Raw genomic sequence first — 14,444 nt, forward strand, 5'->3', positions numbered from 1 at the left:
CTTGAGATGGCATTTACTTTTGACTTGGGGTGGAAAATAGCGTATCGGAGTAGAATAAAACGCAAATACGATAACCTTCTGCTAGCAAACTATACTTATGTTATATTGTGTTACTACATACACAAAAGCATCTCATTCGTCGCATATTGACATACTCAAATTCACATCCACCCGTATGTTGCAAGTCTGTCGGGACACTTCCAAGCGGTAAAGTAGCGAGATTTTCGTCCAACAAGCTGTATTTGCTCAGTCTGCTCGAGCAATTTTATAAAAATGTCTCTCTTAATAAGGAATATCACATATTTGAGGAAGATGTGTCGGAAAGCCAACAATTGAGATCGTTGTATTTGAGGGTGTCCCGTCAGTCTTGCAACGTGCTGGTGATCCGCCTCTATTAAAAAACTACATAAGATCAAAACCCCATGCTAAAGTCAGCAATTCACACTACTCAACCCCCGCACTCCCCAACTGCCCCTTAGCATCCTTACTAGCCGTCTCCTTACTCACCAACCTCAACGGCCTATAACTAGCATCCCACATCTGCTCCCTAACCCACTCCTCCAAATCTTCCTCGCCCTCCGGAATCTCCGTTTCCATATTCAACCCCTCCTCCTGACTAGCCCTAATAACCGCGCGCGCAATATGCACACTAATCTCCCTAACATCACTAACATCCGGCAGCAACCCCTTACATGGATCCTTCAGTGCCGGCGACTGCGCAGCCAGGGCTTTCACAGCCGCGACGAGCATCTTGTCGCTTAGGAGTTTACTGCGAGAAAGAACGCAGCCGAGTCCGATGCCAGGGAAACAGGTGCTGTTATTGCATTCCGCGACTTCGTATTCTTTGCCGTTGTAGGATACGGGTGGGAAGGGGGAGCCGGTGGCGATGAGGGCTTTGCCCTTGCTCCATTCGTTGATGTCTTTTGGGTCTGCTTCGTGGAGTCGGGTGGGGTTTGAGAGGGGGAAGACGATGGGTCGGTCGACGTGGGAGGACATTTCTTGGATTACTTCTTTGGTGAAGGTTTTGGGTTGGGTGGAGGTGCCGATTAGGACATGTGGTTTTACGGCTTTGATTACTGAGAGGAGGTCGGAGGTGCTGGTGCCTTTGTAGTCGGAGTCTTCGCGTGCGTAGGGGATTTGGGCGTGGGTGAGTTTGTCGCCGTGAGATTTTAGGAGAAGACCTGGTTTATCGACACACCTAATTCATAAGCTTGAGAGTTTGTATTGAAGAGAGAAGATACATACCAGAGTTGCTTTGCGGCATCTTCTTTGCTTTTACCACTATCTGCGGCAATTGCATCACGTACTTGGTCTGCGATACCAGTTCCAGCAGTGCCCGAACCGAAAATCACCACGCGCATGTCTGTCAGCTTAATATTAGATACGTGAAGACCAGCCATGATAGCAGCTAAAGTGACAGCTCCAGTGCCTTGGACATCGTCGTTGAAACAAGCCATTTGGGGTCGGTATTTGTCCAGGATTCTTCTCGCTATCACTCGTTAGCTGTGTGGTTCAAATTGTGCCTGGTGTGCTCACCATTGGTCAATCCGAAATCCTCGAAATGGATGTACGCCCTTGGATACAGTTTTCTGGCACTTTGAACGAAAGTATCAACGAACTTGTCATACTTCTCTCCACTCGCCCTTTTTTGCTTTAGGCCAAGATAGAGCTCATCATTAAGAAGTTCCTCGTTATTAGTTCCGCAGTCTAAGACCACGGCGAGAGTACGATTTGGATGAACGCCAGCGCATAGAGTTGTCAAAACTAATTTTGCGACTGAGATGAGAATTCCGCCAACACCTTGATCTCCAATCCCAAGAATTTCTTCGCCATCTAAATAAAAGTGTCAGGGTGGGCACAAATAAGGTGGATATCAAGAAAAGACTCACCAGTGACCACAATGTAATCTATATCTTCGGGCTCTCCCCACTGCGCCAAGTCTTCGTGAACTCTATCAACATCGTTGATGTTCAGGAAACAGCCTTCTGCTCGGCGGAAGAGCCTGGAATAGTTCTGAATGGCATCACCTTCCGTTGGAGTGTAAATTATGGAGAACATCTCTTTCAAATGATCCTGGATAAGCTGTGAAATAGGATTAGTCCTATGCACAATCTCTATAGTCTTCTCCAAAGTGGATGATATCTAAACTCTCAACCCAACTAGAAGAGGGACAAAAGCTCGCATGCTCCATATGATTCTTTGAAAGCCTCACGTGGGATTAACGAGAGGCCGAAGAAAAGTAGCTGTCATTTCTGATCAACATCTTACTCACTCTGTAGAAAAGAACTTCATTCTGATTCTTCATACTTGTCATGAAAGTATTCTTAGCCAAGTCATCCTGGCGAGTCGAGTACTGCTGATAAGCCCTCTTAACCTGTTGATCCAATGATTGAATATTCTGTGGAAGAAGACCAGTAAGCTTAAACGTCCTTCTCTCCTCAGCCGTAAAACCCGCTCCTTTGTTGAAGTGAGGTGAATTGCATAGAGCGGACCCAACGAGAGCGCAGTCCAGAGGACCACTGGTGCTCAGCGGTAGATGGCCGAACTGAGGATGCTTCTCATGGGGTCTCGTTTGCTTGTGAGTCGAAGACATCGTTGCGGGTATAGATGCCGATGGTTGCGTCGCTGGAGATATGGATGGCCCAGACTTTTATTTGGTTGTGCTGGTTAATGATTGGCTAATTGTGTCCGAATCATTTGAATTACAATAATCCTGCGCAGAGCTTCAAGGAAAATGGGGAGGAATATTGTTATAAGGAACAAAACAGTATTGTATTTCTCGGAAGTGAACGGAGTAGCAGGATGTCAGCCCTAACACTAATGGGCATAGTCCAACTACTAGGAATTGACCACGTGCATCTGCATGACGATGTCACCCGCAAGAAGCGAAAGCTTGATTACGATAGAGATGGTGGGGATCTAACGATAAAGAGATGGTGACCCCCAAATAAACAAACTTCAGAATACAGAATACAGAATCCTCTTCCTTTTATTGAGCAGGTACTGGGTAGAGCAATATTTAGATATTTCCCTCACATATAGATGGGTAATCAACGCCCAAGAGAACCGAATGCAGACTAGACGCAGGTTTAAACAGATGCAAAAGATATGAACTACAAATAATCCCTTAACTTTGCCTCATTAAGAATGAGCATAATCAGATCTCTATGACTTAGACCGTCAAAGGATTAGGGTTATGAGTGTTGGTACGCAAGGAGCCACATTCCTGTAGAACTCTCATGAAGAGTAGGAATATGGACTATGAAGGTCCTGTCTCTATTGCAAAAGTCCTCTAAGGGATCAAAATCCCGAAGGATTCTGATCCTTTTCAATCTCCATCCAGAACCTACACAAGACGCGAAGAATCTGGAAGGCTCTCCGAAGAGAGTCTCATCTTGAGTGCCATCCGGCTGAGTGATTGATCAAGGTGTTGCTTTCAGCTTTGGCCCGAGTATACGACTGGGCTGACAATTCAATTGTGCAAACGAAGCTGAACTACCGTGGTGATATCCTTTGATGGAGGACTAACACGTACTTTATCACTGTGAATAATAACAAGGTAGTGAGGGGTTGAAATGCCAAGTAAAGGCAATGAATGGATTGGATTGGGAAGTATGAGTTATCGACCGACAACCATCAAAATAATCGACAATTATATCAAGAGAATGGTATACCCGGTGTGTTGACTTCAACGTTTAAATGGTGAACGACAGACGATGTTGATAACTGGGAGTGAAAACCTTTCAAAGGCTTTTTGTGATCAGCCTCGCATATCATGTGACTAATGGCGCTAGTCTCTTCTTGGGCTGGCCTCCATGGCACTCGATTCTCAAACTCTTTGCCTGCGCGACACCAACGCAGCATTGCACATTTCTATTCATCACTCCCAACAAATAGTCTATTACAATGGTTGGCAAAAAGAAGCGTGGGCATCCTGACGTGGAAGAGTTGTTGGCTCGGCCCTGGTGTTATTACTGTAAGTCCAATTCCCAAACAGGTCGTGGAAGCCAACTGACGCAGCGCGCCAGGTGAGCGCGATTTCGATGATCTGAAGATTCTTATCTCCCACCAGAAAGCTAAGCATTTCAAATGCGAACGATGTGGCCGCAGATTAAACACCGCCGGAGGTATGTCGTCGCAATCCGATTATTCTAGATACTGTACTGATAGCTTCCAGGACTCTCCGTGCACATGAATCAGGTACATAAGGAGACGTTGACGAGCGTCGATAATTCATTACCCAACAGACAAGGGCTCGAAGTCGAGATTTTTGGCATGGAAGGTATCCCAGAAGATGTAGCTCAGGCGCATAATCAACGCATCATTGCAGGTTTCTACACTGCCGAAGCAGAACGACGAGCTGCGACTGGAAATTCGGGCCCAGGCGGAAATCCAGGTGGCCAACCTAAGAAGCCAAAGTTCGAATCACCCGCCGACCTGAAGAAACGTTTAGCAGAACACAAAGCACGCAAAGAAGCTGAAAAGGCAGCTGGCACAGGCAGTGGGGGGAATACTCCGTTAGTAGACGGTGCACAAAACAGTCCCTTAGGACAGAGTCCTGCTTCATTTGTAAGTTGTGTCATGTGTGTTCTGGATTTCCCGACTGACGTGTACATTCAGAATGCGGCACCATATTCCACTCCCCCGAATGTCAATTATGGCACTCCACAAGGTGCGGGTTATGGCTCATTTTCACAAGAACCGTATTCGCAGCCTGCTGTAGCTTACCAACAGCCCTATGCCTCACAACCTCCTTTCCCTGGACCACCTGGGCAGCACTTCCAACCGCAATATTCACCACCTCAACAGTACCCAGCACCTCAGGCATTTTCTCCCGGATTCCAGCAGCCTGGACAAGGCTTTCCTGGAGGCCCGCCTCCACCATTTGGAGCTTCACCTCCACCTGGGCCATATATTCCGTATTCCGGCCCACCTTCACATACTCCACCCGCGCATGGCACCTTACCCAATCGCCCGCCTAGTCTACCGCCTGCTCCAGGCCTTCCTCAGAGACCATCTTTTGGAGCTCCAGTGGTTCCCCCATATCAGATGCAGCAATTACATCAGGGTCAACCAACCTCATTCCAAGGTCAGCAAAATAACTGGCAAGGTAATGGATGGAAAGGACAAGAGCAAAAACCAGCTATGTCGTCAGGTTACCCTCCTCACTCTCAAGGTCATGGCGACTTTGCGACTAACGCTTCTTCTGTGGATGACCTAGTATCGGGCGCTGCTAGAGAAGCTGATGACATTGACGAAATTATCAGAATGGCTGAAGCCGGCATTAAACCACCCAAGAAAAGCGACTTTACACCGATACCGGCTCCAGCACCAGCAGTGGAACCAGAAGCGACTGCCACTCCTGTGCCCGAGGCATCATCGAAACCCGAAACGAGCGAGAAAAAATCGAAGAAAGACAAGCCGATGAAGATGATATATTCGGACAATGAGATAAGCCCAGAAGAGAAGATGGCTTTGATGCCCAGGTACGCATTCCTCCCAGAAGGAGAGACTGAATCATCAACGTCAAATACGCCAGCACATCACGCTGCGACTGCCGCAGTAGGTCCATAAGCGTTAGAGGTGGTCATGTAAAAGAAATTGGCAGGTTCTTCGACTCTCTTTACTTGTTTTCCTAAGAACTATACTCGAACTTCGAAAAAGTCTGACGCCAGGCTATCTTGCGATCCAACTCCCAACGCGAGTAGAATCCATCAAGGATGAGTGATTAAGGATATTGAGGTTAAGGATGAAGTTAAGTCATCGGGGGCATTGAGCTGCGGCGTCATGTAGACTTCTAATTTTGTCACCTTTAGCGTTTCTTTCCGCGGGAGCCTGTAGTACACTAGGGGAAATTAACAAGGTGAGAGGAAATGATTGAGGGCGAGGATGTAACAGCACTGCGACCGGAGTGCAGGATCAAAAAATGATGGTTGGACTCACATATTCTTTGTAAGTACCCGAAGGTTGGCAGTCTCTACATTGTGCTTCCTCTCAATATATTAGTCTTGATCCAATGCATCTAAGATACTTGTGTGACATCCATCTATGTGCTCTCTATTAGCCTCTCGCTTCCAAATATTCTCTTTCTTTGGTTTGTAATTTTACTCTCCTTCTCTTCAGAGAATAGCTGTATATCCCAAAGCGCTCATACGAAGGGTCACACACGATATCGTTGGTGGAAAGAATAACATTGCAGGCTGCCAAGTTTGTCAACCTAGCGGTGGGTATTCCTCGTGGATGAAGCCAACGATGAATGCCAATGCAGCAAGCCTCGGCAATCAAGTGGCAACCCCTCGAACACCAACGACTAATCCAGCAATGCTCGTCTCTAAGTTTTTAGCAGCCGCGCTCCGTACTGGCCACTTTGAGATTCAGGCTGAATTACGCTTTTTTGATACCCCGCAAGATACTTTTGCCGATGGGGTTCACGAGCTAGACCCCATTTTTAAGTTATTCCGGGGTAATCTGCTGGGGATGGACTGGGGATCGGGTCACATCCTAGATGTATGTCAGGTACGAAGTACCACTTGACCGTCAAACAGCGAAGATTCACCTCCATAACGGTCATTTCATCGAATGAACTTTGAATTTCTATATTAACCGCGTTCCATTCAGCCGGCCACCTCCCGGGTGCCATGCTTGGGTACTCTGTCGTGCAGATATGATGTAAGGATATACAGTTGTTTTTTAAATTTACCCTGCATGGCATTTTATTTCCAGTTCTTGGGATGGAGCTTTCCCATATGATTTAATCTTGCCCGGTGCCCCTTTTCTGGAGGGTTTCTTGCGTGTCTTTCTTTCCAATTGTCTTGTGCGATTGATCAACTATCGCCATGAGGTCGACAAGTAGCACCTTCCTGGCTGCCTTTACGGCATTGCTACCAGCTATTGCGGCATTAGGTCAGAACGCAACGGTCACGACCAAAGCCGACTCATCGTTGTTGCAATTGGCTGGCTCCGGGATCAGTGGACAGATTCTGGTCAGTAGTGAGGATTGGTGGGGTGTCATTCGCGCTGCCGATGATTTGGCTCATGATTTTGGGAGAATCACAGGGAAGAACTTGACGTTGGGGAATTGGGTGTCGTCAAATTCGACGAACTCTACTTCTTCGAAGCGAGGGAATGTTGAGAGAGCGGAAGATGCTGCGCCGAAAGGTTGGCAGGATGTTCCTGAGAGTGGACCGCAAAATGGTCCGCAGAGTGTTACGAGAGCCACTGCTGCTGGGTCTCAGACTACGGTTTATTACTGGTACAATCCGGTGACTTCGTTTATAAACGTGAGTTCCTTCAATCCATTTGACTTCCTTGACGAATCTAATCAGTCATAAGTACACTCTCGCACAAACAGCCTCCAACTTCACCGGTCCAACCCTCCTCAACAACGCACCAAACAAGAAAACCGTAATCATCGTTGGAACCGTCGACAAATCCACCCTTATCACCCAACTCGGCAACAGTGGCAAGATTGACCTGTCTGAGCTCAAGAACTGCTGGGAATGCTTCATCTCACAAGTCGTCGAGAACCCGCTGCCAGGTGTGGCCAAAGCGCTTGTCATCGCAGGTGCGGACACACGAGGTACTATTTACGGGCTTTACGACATCAGTGAGCAGATTGGTGTTAGTCCGTGGAATTGGTGGGCAGATGTCCCGGCTGTTAAGAAGGAAGGAGTGTGGGCTCTTGCGCAGAGGAAGTTCCAAAAGAGTCCTACGGTGAGGTATCGTGGGATATTTATTAATGATGAACAGCCTGCTTTGACTAATTGGATTGAGTGAGTTTACGAAGATGAGCCTTTTTGGTATGCGAACTGACTTGCGATAGTGGTAATTACCAGAGAGGCAAATATGGGGCTGGATTTAATCATTACTTTTACCCAAGAGTATTTGAACTGCTTCTTAGATTGAGAGCCAATTATTTGTGGCCTGCTATGTGGGGGAGTATGTTTGGTGTTGATGATGAGGCGAATCAACCGATTGCTGATGCTTATGGTATTGTTATGGGTACAAGTCATACAGGTGAATTCATCTTCCCCTCGCAATAACATGAATCCCAAGCTGACATTTCTAGAACCAATGGCAAGAGCAACAAACGAATGGAACAGATTTGGCAAACCCCTCGGCGGAAACGGTCAATGGGAATTCGACACCAACAACAAATCACTTACCGAATTCTTCACCGTCGGTGCCCAACGTGCTAAGCCATATGGAGCGAACACTCTCTTCACCATGGCTATGCGTGGTTCTGGTGATACAGCGCTTCTCCTCACGGAACAACAAGCTATTGAGGTGCTGCAAAATGTTGTCACTACGCAGAGAGAAGTGCTGGGAAAAGTGTTTAATGGAACAGATGTCTCTGATATCCCGCAGATGTGGTGTTTGTATAAGGAGGTGCAGAGTTATTATGAGAAGGGTCTTGATGTTCCGGAGGATGTTACGCTGCTTTGGGCGGATGATAATTGGGGCAATATCAGAAGGTTGCCGGTTGGGAAAGAACTTGATCGAGTCGGTCGCGCTGGTAAGTACTACTATTCGGATTTTTGCAACTATGCTAATGATTTTGCAGGTATCTATTACCACGTCGATTACGTGGGAGACCCAAGGAACTACAAGTGGATCAACACTATCCAGCTCGAGAAGACCACTGAGCAAATGCACCACGCCTATGAGCGACAGGCAGATCGGATATGGATTCTCAACGTTGGAGATTTGAAACCCCTCGAAATTCCTATCAACCACTTCCTCGACCTAGCATATGATGCCGAGAAATGGGGTCAAGGTTCAACATCCGAGTGGCTTAAAGCATGGGCATCTCGTGACTTCACGCCTGAACTATCAGACCGTATTGCAAAGGTTGTTAGCACATATGGAATGTACGCTGCTCGTCGCAAGTACGAACTCATTCAATGGGACACTTACTCCGTTGTCAACTACAATGAAGCAGATGCTATCATTGCTCAATGGCAAGCTCTCGCCGTTGAGGCACAAAGCATCTACGACAAACTCCCTGTGGAATTTCAGCCTTCATTCTACGAGATGGTCCTCCAACCTGTTCTAGGTGGTGGAGTCGTCAATATGATCCATATTGGAGCCGGAAAAAACAGAATGTATGCTCAGCAACGACGAAATAGTGCCAACTCGGTTGCTGATAAAGTGCGTGACTGGTTCTCGGAAGATCACAAGCTCACACAAAGATACCATGATCTATTCAATGGAAAATGGAACCACATGCTTGATCGTAAGTTCAATTTTAGACTTATCTTTAAAATCCTTATACTGATAATTATAGAAACCCATCTCGGCTACGACCTCTCCTGGCACGGCGCCCTCTACGACGGCTACTGGCAACAACCGATGCGCAACACCCTCCCACCCCTCTCCTACGTCCAATCCCTCGAAACCTCCCTGGCAGGCAACATCGGCGTCTCCCCCGAAGGCACCAACGCCAGCGTAGCCGGCGACGACGCCTGGCACGACAACTCTGGCAACACCCTCAAGGTCCCCCCAATGGACCCCTACGGCCCAAAAACCCGCTGGATCGACATCTTCGCCCGCGGCACCGCTGGCTGCCAATGGACCGCCTCCCCCGTCGCTCCATACGTGAAAGTCACACCCAACACCGGCTTCACAGGCGGCAACAACGGAACTGACTACCGCGTCCTCGTCTCCATCGACTGGTCAAAGGCACCACCAGCCCCAAACTCCACAGTTGTAAACATAAACATCACATCCTCCTGTCCAACCTGGGGAAATTTCCCCGCGCCCATAATCCAAGTCCCCGTCAACAACATGGCCGCCCCAGCAGATTTCCGCGGCTTCATCGAGTCCGACAAACACATCTCCATCGAAGCCGCCCACGCCACGCGCAACACGTCCGTCAACGGCGTCTCCTACGCCGTCCTCTCAAACTACGGCCGCACCCTCTCAGGCGTAACCCTCTCCCCCGTCCTCGCCGAAACCCAACCCGTTGGCACCGGTCCCGTGTTGGAATACGACATCTACACCTTCACCAACACGACCGCCGCAAACGTAACCCTCTACCTCTCACCATCCCACAACAACCTCGGTTTCGCTCGCCCTCTCCGCTACGGCATCGCGTTCGACGCCGAGACTCCCAAGATCATCCAACCCACTAGTAACTATACCGGTCAAGACTACCCGAAAGGCTGGAATCAGGCGGTGGCGGATGGGGCGTGGGGTGTTAGTGGGAATATGACGACGACGAAGCATGATTTGAGTGTGAAGGGGAAGCATACGTTGAGGATTTGGGTTGAGCAGCCGGGGATGACGGTGCAGAAGGTGGTGGTTGATTTGGGGGGTGTGAGGGCGAGTTATTTGGGACCGCCGGAGAGTTTTTTGGGGGGGAGGGATAGTGTTGGTATGTACGAGGGGACGAATTTTGCGGGGGTGGGGGTTGAGAAGCCGTTGTGAGGGGGAGGAGGGAGGGGGAGTTCGATTCGTTGTGTATTTTAATGGGAATTTTATTTTCTTGTGGATGGTGTGTTTTGGTCTTGGTCTTGGTCGTTGAAGTAACCGAAACCACGTCGTGACAGATCTGAAAATTGATGTGAAATTGGCGTTGTAAATCTTGATGGCATGTAAGAACTTGTGATGATGTGAAGTGAGTGACATTCTATTCATTACAGTACTGTATCTCGAGTACCCAGTACTTAACCACCCTACACCCTGACCACCAATTGCCAAAGATATACTAGGTCCACGCTAAACCTCACAAAGTCAAATTAAGAACCACTTTGTGTGAGCTGGAGCTACAAGAAGGCTTGCGATGCGTTATACTTCTTTTTCTCATAAAACTCTCGTTCCATACACGGTCGTTTATAGATGACAATTAATTATAATTTTTAGTAACAGGTGAGCATTTGTGATGGCACTGATGTATATATAAGGTTAGTAACACTCTATCCCTTACATTCCTACATCTCAGTAACTAGTATTGAGCAACCCCACACTACAATGACCAAACACACAAGGTGTGGTAGATTTATGCTGGACTTCGCAAAGTCAAAGTCAAGAAGCCACAGTCAGAGAATAGGAATAGTTCAGATTAAGGGATTCAACTCGTTGTACTCGTTTAACGGGAATTTGATTTCATCAATGTAGTCATGTCGTTTTTTATCATGAAGTGATAAACGAGTCTTCCTTCGTTGCTAATGCGGTGATGAGTGATAAGTGAAATTCGTGTCAAGTTTGGGGACATGTGAGACTTTGTGATGGCACCGTTGTGGGTTTGTGAAATGAATGACATTCTATATATTACATTAATCTGTCTCGTGTATCCAGTACATGAGAACTACATCCGACTACAACCTAAACCAAACGCCAAAGGAAACTGGGCAACTACGCCGGGTATAATTTGCTTCCTCGGGTTGACCCTCCTACAGTATTTAATCTTCGAGTACGTCTGGTATCTTCTGATTTCTCGAGAAAGGTGTCTTAGGGGCAGAGCTTCCAATCTTAAATCTCTTAGACCTCTTCCTTCAAGCACTTTCATACGGAGTCTTTCGCAAGTCAGAATTCAAATTGCAGATGATTGAGCAGTCGAATGAAGAAAATGATTTCCAACTGGCTGTGAAGATGAATCCAGAGGATGTTGCGGTGATGGTGTAGCGTTGAGGTTGAAAAATCGGATTGCTTCGGGAAAGCCACATGAAAATGCGACGGTAGAAGTACTGTAGAGTCGGTTGATATTTAGCACGAGAAACTTAAAGCGCTTTATTCCAAATTCGAAGTCGATTCCAAAATGGCCGTGTCATAATCTTCGTTCCACGCGACGCCCAAGCCATCACCACGTTGTAAATTCATCATCAATCATCCTCATACCATTCATCATTATATCCCCGGAAATTGTGCTGGCGCAGTTCCATTCCCATTCGCACCATTCGACGTCATCTTAGTCGAATTCGTCCTCGCAGGTCCCAAGAAAGAAACCTCTCTATCTCTGCCCGGTTTCGCGGGCATGGCGATCACTCTAGCAAAGGCTTCAGAACTAGCCTCATGATCTTGAAGTCTCATCTGATGTTCCCTTACTCTAGCTTGATGCCTGCGCACCTCATCCTGATGTATCCTCATCTCCTCTGCATGTCTCAACGCTTCCGCCTCGTAATATTGATCCATCTCGTATTGTTCTTGGGCGATCCTTTCTTGCTCTTGTGCGATGTTCATTTGCTCGGTTGACATTCGTTGGCGTTCCTCTTCCATTCGCGCTTGCTCTTTCGCTCGTTCTTCCGCTTGTCTTTCGTATTCGAGCATTTTGGCATTTCGATTCCCCGCGGCCCGAGGACCTCCATTTGATTGTGACATGTTGTTTCTAACCACGGCTGGCACTGGTTTTGGAGAAGATTTCTTGGGGGAAAGGATGGTTCGTGGGACAATATCGTCCGTTGGAATAACCGAATCGGTACCTCGACGAGCCAGCGTGGGTTTCTTGGGTTTTTTTGGAGAGAAAGAATCGGTCGTACCTCTTCGAACGATTGGCGTTATGTCTTTTGGAGTGATGTCCTTTGGATAGAGATCTCCTAATACGTCGTACGGGCTTGAGAGGTCGCTTGGTGAGAGAGAAGATAGATCTGGCGTGGAGCTCGTACTACTGGTACTGTTTGACTTTGCTCTGAAAACTTGAGTAAGTGGAATTCGTGACAACGACATAAAGTTAACAACAATTCCACCAGAGAAACGAAATTAAAATGCCGGGTCACAGACGCCAGGACTCGCCCGCTTTTCTCCTGTTCTTGACCTTGCAGTAGTAGAAACTTCTACATGTGCGCTGACTGCAGTCACATTGCAGTAGAGGATATGGCCTCGACCTCCTCTTCATGGAGAGCTCAGATAATAAGGGTGCATCAAGTGATGACGCTTGGGTCGTTATGCGGAATGTTTTTGAATACCGGTGTAACACTATCTCTTGAGTGGTCAATTGGTAAACACCTCCGTTCTTGGCTGTCAAAATATTTTCGGGAGTGGGGAGAGTGTAACGTCAAATGCTTCAGAATGGAGGTGCTTTGACCTTGTCAGGTTCTAATCGTGTCAACCCCCCACCACCAAACATGAATATCGTCCGACCATGAGGTAGATGGTTGAAAAGGAGACGAGCAGAATGAAAGAATCTATAAAAAGGATAGATAAAGAGAACAGTTATTAGAGTACGGTAACGTTCTGCAGTCATCCGTCAATCACCTTGGTCGACTCGGAGGTTTTTAGAGCGTTGCAAACAAGCCATAATCGCTGACAATTGAGCGTTTCGACTTTGAATGAACTGAAACCCTTGGATGTTTATATTCAATTGAGATAGACAAGATAATCTTGACGTCCAATTTGACGCAAAATCAAGATGTGGAAGTGATGTCGTTGAAGAAAAGGTACCGCGCGGGTGGTGGTGATGTTTCAAGTTTGAGGCTGAAGACTTGAAACTAAGAATAGTGACACGTGACTGGAGCTGTTTTGATGGACAATGTGCAGTCACGTGTACTTGCTGGACTCAACGTCTGTCTATGAAAGCCATCAGGACCAAAGCAGGACCGTACGGTGAAGATCGCTATTCGGTTGGTTCCTAAGGGCAGACTACTAGATGACAGTGAAGGGAAGACGCTCCCTGCCGTAGGGGTCCGACGATGGATTTGCTGGACGATACACTAAGTTCTAGAGCTCCCAAGACTGGTGTTAGAGTATCTTCGTTGAACACATATCAGGATCTGAGACGTGATAGTAAAAATCCATGTACATCGGCAACCAGTTACAGGCAATCAACAATATAAAAATATAGTATTTGTGTAATTCAACGACGTTGCCGAAAGGAGTTCCGAAGTATAGCTGGTATTATGGCCGGAAGAGTAGGGCAATAAATGCATTTGAGCTAGTATTTATTCTGATGGCTCAGTAATACAGAAGGTGGCTAGTTGCTTCCCTGTAATGAGTTGCCACAGCTAGCCTGTTAAAAACTGATTTCAATGACAATTTTGCAAGCCACCATAGCAGTATCATTCTTGAGCAGATGTTCTTGTACTTACCTTCTATGCTAAATGCTGCAGTATAAAGCCAAAATCAAAAGTTCGAATAAACTCAGACTGAATGATTAATTCGTCTGAGCTTGAGGGATTAGAAGTCTATGTTTTGAAGTTGTTGTTCTGGAGGAGGCGAATCACGAGATATAAAAACGTTGCACTTCGCACGTGATGGATCTGACTTTCGCCCCACTTCTCCAGATGTAACCTCTTCGTCACTTCAAATCTCGCGCTCAAAACAACCATGCTGTCAATCGCTGTCTCCATCTGCAAGACATCTTAAGAAACCATCTCAATATATCCCATTCGCCGATTACTTCTTACTACTTTATCGACACGTAAAGTAAGCTGCGATTACTAACACCGACAGCTTTCGGCAACGCGATCCATCCGGTTATCCGATTTGCCATGGCCGAACACAACGCCAAA

At 47.1% G+C, this 14,444-nt stretch overlaps 4 protein-coding genes across 4 annotated transcripts; 2 read left to right on the forward strand and 2 right to left on the reverse strand.

The window, feature by feature from the left end:
- Nucleotides 1–444: 444 nt before the first annotated feature.
- GLAREA_08534 (Aminoacid dehydrogenase-like, N-terminal) lies at nucleotides 445–2,593 on the reverse strand (the record flags this gene model as incomplete). Its single annotated transcript, XM_008090578.1, has 5 exons — nucleotides 445–1,198; nucleotides 1,246–1,489; nucleotides 1,537–1,833; nucleotides 1,890–2,082; nucleotides 2,273–2,593. 5 exons carry the CDS (start codon nucleotides 2,591–2,593, stop codon nucleotides 445–447), a joined length of 1,809 nt encoding a protein of 602 aa, XP_008088769.1.
- A 1,313-nt stretch (nucleotides 2,594–3,906) lies between these two features.
- GLAREA_08535 (uncharacterized protein) lies at nucleotides 3,907–5,574 on the forward strand (the record flags this gene model as incomplete). The annotated part of the gene is made up of 4 exons (XM_008090579.1): nucleotides 3,907–3,976; nucleotides 4,029–4,127; nucleotides 4,178–4,569; nucleotides 4,621–5,574. 4 exons carry the CDS (start codon nucleotides 3,907–3,909, stop codon nucleotides 5,572–5,574), a joined length of 1,515 nt encoding a protein of 504 aa, XP_008088770.1.
- A 1,262-nt stretch (nucleotides 5,575–6,836) lies between these two features.
- Nucleotides 6,837–10,428, forward strand: GLAREA_08536 (uncharacterized protein; the record flags this gene model as incomplete). Its single annotated transcript, XM_008090580.1, has 6 exons — nucleotides 6,837–7,280; nucleotides 7,333–7,772; nucleotides 7,823–8,016; nucleotides 8,069–8,515; nucleotides 8,564–9,235; nucleotides 9,287–10,428. 6 exons carry the CDS (start codon nucleotides 6,837–6,839, stop codon nucleotides 10,426–10,428), a joined length of 3,339 nt encoding a protein of 1,112 aa, XP_008088771.1.
- A 1,419-nt stretch (nucleotides 10,429–11,847) lies between these two features.
- Nucleotides 11,848–12,663, reverse strand: GLAREA_08537 (uncharacterized protein; the record flags this gene model as incomplete). Its single annotated transcript, XM_008090581.1, has 1 exon — nucleotides 11,848–12,663. The coding sequence occupies one exon, from the start codon at nucleotides 12,661–12,663 to the stop codon at nucleotides 11,848–11,850; it is 816 nt and encodes a 271-aa protein (XP_008088772.1).
- Between the last annotated feature and the right edge of the window lie 1,781 nt (nucleotides 12,664–14,444).

This window comes from Glarea lozoyensis (genome assembly GCF_000409485.1).
Source record: "Glarea lozoyensis ATCC 20868 chromosome Unknown GLAREA9, whole genome shotgun sequence".
Taxonomy (NCBI): domain Eukaryota; kingdom Fungi; phylum Ascomycota; class Leotiomycetes; order Helotiales; family Helotiaceae; genus Glarea; species Glarea lozoyensis.